Raw genomic sequence first — 6,000 nt, forward strand, 5'->3', positions numbered from 1 at the left:
TCTATCACCTATCACCTATCTATCTATCCATCTATCACCTATCTATCTATCCATCTATCACCTATCATCTATCACCTATCACCTATCATCTATCACCTATCACCTATCATCTATCCATCTATCCATCTATCACCTATCACCTATCACCTATCATCTATCCATCTATCCATCTATCATCTATCACCTATCACCTATCATCTATCATTTATCATCTATCCATCTATCCAGTACCCTGCCGCTCTGCCTCTCTGGCTGGCTGGTTTTCTCTCTGCCTCTCTGGCTGGCTGGCTTTCTCTCTACCTCTCTGGCTGGCTGGCTGTCGCTCTGCCTCTCTGGCTGGCTGCCTCTCTGGCTGCCTGGCTTGCCTCTGCCTCTCTGACTGGCTGCCTCTCTGGCTGCCGCTCTGCCTCTCTGGCTGGCTGGCTTTCTCTCTGCCTCTATGGCTGGCTGCCTCTCTGCCTCTCTGCCTCTCTGGCTGGCTGCCTCTCTGTCTCTCTGCCTCTCTGCCTCTCTGTCTCTCTGACACTGCAGCATCCTTCTCCTCCCCCACCCCTCATTCTCTCATCCCCCGTGCCTCTCCTCCACTACCTGCTTTTAAATGCATGACGATGTCCACTTGCATGCTGCCTGCAGGCCAGACCATCTCTCTCCCTCCTCTTTCTTTCATCCTCTCCTTACCATCTCCTCCTTACCATCTCCTTATCATTTCCTTACCATCTCCTCCTTACCATCTCCTTACCATCTCCTTACCATCTCCTCATTACCATCTCCTTATCATTTCCTTACCATCTCCTCCTTACCATCTCCTCCTTACCATCTCCTTACCATCTCCTCCTTACCATCTCCTTACCATCTCCTCCTTACCATCTCCTTATCATTTCCTTACCATCTCCTTATCATTTCCTTACCATCTCCTTATCATTTCCTTACCATCTCCTCCTTACCATCTCCTTATCATTTCCTTACCATCTCCTCCTTACCATCTCCTTATCATCTCCTTATAATTTCCTTACCATCTCCTTATCATCTCCTTATCATATCCTTACCATCTCCTTATCATTTCCTTACCATCTCCTTACCATCTCCTTATCATCTCCGTATCATATCCTTATCATCTCCTTATCATCTCCTTACCATTTCTTTATCATCTCCTTATCATCTCCTTACCATCTCCTTATCATTTCCTTACCATCTCCTTATCATTTCCTTACCATCTCCTTATCATTTCCTTACCATCTCCTCCTTACCATCTCCTTATCATTTCCTTACCATCTCCTCCTTACCATCTCCTTATCATCTCCTTATAATTTCCTTACCATCTCCTTATCATCTCCTTATCATATCCTTACCATCTCCTTATCATCTCCTTACCATCTCCTTATCATCTCCGTATCATATCCTTATCATCTCCTTATCATCTCCTTACCATTTCTTTATCATCTCCTTATCATCTCCTTATCATCTCCTTACCATCTCCTTATCATTTCCTTACCATCTCCTTATCATTTCCTTACCATCTCCTTATCATTTCCTTACCATCTCCTCCTTACCATCTCCTTATCATTTCCTTACCATCTCCTCCTTACCATCTCCTTATCATCTCCTTATAATTTCCTTACCATCTCCTTATCATCTCCTTATCATATCCTTACCATCTCCTTATCATCTCCTTACCATCTCCTTATCATCTCCGTATCATATCCTTATCATCTCCTTATCATCTCCTTACCATTTCTTTATCATCTCCTTATCATCTCCTTATCATCTCCTTACCATTTCTTTATCATATCCTTATCATCTCCTTATCATCTCCTTACCATTTCCTTACCATCTCCTTACCATCTCCTCCTTACCATCTCCTTACCATCTCCTCCTTACCATCTCCTTACCATCTCCTCCTTACCATCTCCTTATCATCTCCTTACCATCTCCTTATCATCTCTTTATCATCTCCTTATCATCTCCTTATCATCTCCTTATCATCTCCTTATCATCTCCTTATCATCTCCTTACCATTTCTTTATCATATCCTTATCATCTCCTTATCATCTCCTTACCATTTCCTTACCATCTCCTTACCATCTCCTCCTTACCATCTCCTTACCATCTCCTCCTTACCATCTCCTTACCATCTCCTCCTTACCATCTCCTTATCATCTCCTTACCATCTCCTTATCATCTCTTTATCATCTCCTTATCATCTCCTTATCATCTCCTTATCATCTCTTTATCATCTCCTTATCATCTCCTTATCATCTCCTTATCATCTCCTTACCATCTCCTTACCATCTCCTTACCATCTCCTTATCATCTCCTTATCATCTCCTTATCATCTCCTTACCATCTCCTTATCATCTCCTTATCATCTCCTTATCATCTCCTTATCATCTCCTTACCATCTCCTTACCATCTCCTCCTTACCATCTCCTCCTTACCATCTCCTTATCATCTCCTTACCATCTCCTTACCATCTCCTTATCATCTCCTTATCATCTCCTTATCATCTCCTTACCATTTCTTTATCATATCCTTATCATCTCCTTATCATCTCCTTACCATTTCCTTACCATCTCCTTACCATCTCCTCCTTACCATCTCCTTACCATCTCCTCCTTACCATCTCCTTACCATCTCCTCCTTACCATCTCCTTATCATCTCCTTATCATCTCCTTACCATCTCCTTATCATCTCTTTATCATCTCCTTATCATCTCCTTATCATCTCCTTATCATCTCCTTACCATCTCCTTACCATCTCCTTATCATCTCCTTATCATCTCCTTATCATCTCCTTATCATCTCCTTATCATCTCCTTACCATCTCCTTACCATCTCCTCCTTACCATCTCCTTACCATCTCCTCCTTACCATCTCCTTATCATCTCCTTACCATCTCCTTACCATCTCCTTACCATCTCCTTATCATCTCCTTATCATCTCCTTACCATCTCCTTACCATCTCCTTATCATCTCCTTACCATCTCCTTACCATCTCCTTATCCCGTTACAGGCTATGGTAAATGGTCAAATGAATTGTGCAGGATGCAGCAGCATCCGATAGATGTATCCTATTAGCACGTAGCCTATTAGCATGTAGCCTATTAGCACGTCGGTTTGAGGTTGAGGATGAAAACTTCACCTCCTATATCTGACAGGGGGGGGTTAGAGGAGGAAGAGGAGGGAGACGAGTAGGTCAAGGTGAGCCAGTGAAGCATCAGTCCTCCTCAAGTCAATAATAACTGCAAGATTTGGGCCTTGCTACACAAACATCACAACATCACACAGGGGTAGAAATGGGTTTAGGCTATTCACCCAAACTGCCCTACAATTAGCAAATAGAAATACGCTAATGATTTAACTTATCATAAGCATTTAGCCTATTCGCCTTATCATAAGCATTTAGCCTATTCGCCTTATCATAAGCATTTAGCCTATTCGCCTTATCATAAGCATTTAGCCTATGCATCTTTTCATAAGCATTTAGCCTATTCGCCTTATCATAAGCATTTAGCCTATGCATCTTTTCATAAGCATTTAGCCTATCCGCCGTATCATAAGCATTTAGCCTATTCGCCTTATCATAAGCATTTAGCCTATTCGCCTTATCATAGGAATTTAGCATTTAACATTTAAACCTCATCTATATAAAACCACGTTGTTGAGATATATAGGCCGAGGCCCCTTTCACAACAGATCACAATGTGTAACGATTGCCGAAGCACCTTAGTCTATAAACTATAGAGGGATTGATTCTAGCAGAGCAGAAGAAAAACATCCCCTTGACACACAAACACACACACGCACCATATCCCTAGGCTATAGCGCATTAGGGCATCTGTGATGTGCATTAAAAACGGGTTTGTTTCATAACAAAAGTCCCCATTTGTTCATCCGCAGCCAGGTCTAAATCCCCCCTCCTATACTCACTAGACCAGACCAAAGCATCGCTAGGTGATATTCAGACATAACGATAGGGTATTAGGCTAAAGGCATCTTCGATAGTTTAGCACAAAGCTAAACTACAAAGAAACAGGAGAACCTAGCCTATTGGATTGGCATATTCCTATATATATATATATATACATATATATATAATATAAAATCAAACAAATTGGCACCAAATCTCTTATTCAAAACAAAGTATAGCGTATGCATAGGCTAATTCTTTCTGAGACACTCATATGCTAGCTGTAGGCTACATATGGCGACAACAACGCATTGCACTATGCCTTTGTTCCGTCCGGTGGCAAACAACGGAGACGCTGCAGCCTGCACAGAATTCTGGCCCGAAACCAAAATACAATTAACGGTTTTCTTCCACTGTTGGCGAGGAATATGAAGCATTGTTCCAATACGGCGAGTGCCGTGCAAGGTGCAGAAACAATGTAACGATTTGGCGTGTGTGTGTGTGTGAGGGTGATAGAGAGAGAGAGAGTTGCAGCCTAACAAATTCACTAGCTGCTGGATGTAAAAATGTTGTATCACGTTGGGGTCAAGTAAATGGCTTCATGTTTTTATTTGTGGTCTAAAACGGGATATGGGGACACACACACACAAGTCACATACGCACCAATCTCGACCACTGAGCGAAGGTATTCCGGCCACATATTTCCGAGTGTCGCCATAGCTATAAATGAATAACCTAGCCTTAACAGAGAGTGGGTGACTGGCCATGTTGTCAATAATGGCCGAATAACTGTTACCCTCCGATCCGTAGCGAGGGTCATTACATCCCTTGGTTAAGCTTCATGACTTTACAAATCACATCCCTTTTACCGTCAGTGTCTCTCTCTCTCTCTCTCTCTCTCTCTCTCTCTCTCTCTCTCTCTCTACAGCTTTTATAATCATCTAGTTCCCCATAACCCTTATTATCTCCACTGCATGACAGAAGACAAAACTAATCCTTCCACTGAGCAAACATATGACATCATCCTGCCAGCCTTAGCCACCACAACATGGATGGATGTGGGCAAAGAACCTAAAAGCAGCGTCGTAAATAAAACACGAGCTTCTGCTGCTGCTTCACATAACAGCGGTCGGTTATAGGACTATGTTACAGCAGCGCAGCACAGTGCAGGGATTCTAGCTATCTGCTAATGCTAGGCTATAGGACTAGGTTAATAGCGGGGATGCTACCCTAGGCTAGAATTGCGGTTTCTACTTACCAGGTTGAGAACCGTTTCGACGATGTCCCGGTTGCTAACCTCGCCAACCTGAATGAGGCCGATCAGTACGGCGAATTTCATTTGGATATTCCTGATCGGCACGGCCGGGAGCACCATGGAGCCGGATCCAGAGACCATCCTGTCCCCGATGGGAGCAGAGCCAGCGCCCGTAACGACCTGGGGCTGGCCGGGGCCCGGGGGGTGAGCGGCTCGGTCTGGATCCGACAGCGGAGGTGCAGAAGCCGGCTTCTCACTCGACATTTCCTCTTTGGACACTGGAGAGGACGGAGAGAGGAGCGGCCGCTGGGGTCTCCTTCTAACACACACCTGCTCTCAACAGTCAGTCCTTCTGCTGCATCAAATAGACAACGGAGAGGCCGGTGGACAAGGGGGGATATTAAGGAATATTAAAAAGAAAGGGTAAATGATCCTCTCCTGTTCTTCGAATCGCACCCTATTCCCCCGATGGTGCGAAAGAATGCATAAATAAAAGACAAGTTATCTTGACGCTCGGCAGAATGGTACCCTCTTCGTCGTATCGCCTCCTGTCTCTCTCTGGCAGGCTGCAGTCGTCGTCACTACGCCATGTTGACGCCCCCTGTCTGCGGCACTGCGCGCTGGCCACGCATGCGCACTGGAAGATCAGCAAGAGTCGTTGGAGCGCACCTACATAGAATACATCAGCAACCTTCTACTTTGCACAGCTCGTTATAACGCCTTCGTGACAAATGTCTCAAGCACCGTTATAATGCCTCATTACTTGTGTAATAGCATGTCAAATGTAGGCATATGTAGGATAGGATGGGTAGGCCTAACTAAGCTGATATTATTTACT

At 44.1% G+C, this 6,000-nt stretch overlaps 1 protein-coding gene across 1 annotated transcript in view; it reads right to left on the reverse strand.

Annotated features, from left to right (window-relative positions):
- The window catches only part of LOC129863301 (neurobeachin-like), a 228,369-nt gene extending 222,610 nt beyond the window's left edge, over nucleotides 1-5,759 (reverse strand). Inside the window, exon 1 of the mRNA XM_055935189.1 lies at nucleotides 5,166-5,759. Coding sequence (XP_055791164.1) covers nucleotides 5,166-5,426 — 261 coding nt within the window. The 5' untranslated portion in view covers nucleotides 5,427-5,759. The remainder of the gene's footprint in view (nucleotides 1-5,165) is intronic.
- Between the last annotated feature and the right edge of the window lie 241 nt (nucleotides 5,760-6,000).

This window comes from Salvelinus fontinalis, chromosome 10 (genome assembly GCF_029448725.1).
Source record: "Salvelinus fontinalis isolate EN_2023a chromosome 10, ASM2944872v1, whole genome shotgun sequence".
NCBI lineage: Eukaryota > Metazoa > Chordata > Actinopteri > Salmoniformes > Salmonidae > Salvelinus > Salvelinus fontinalis.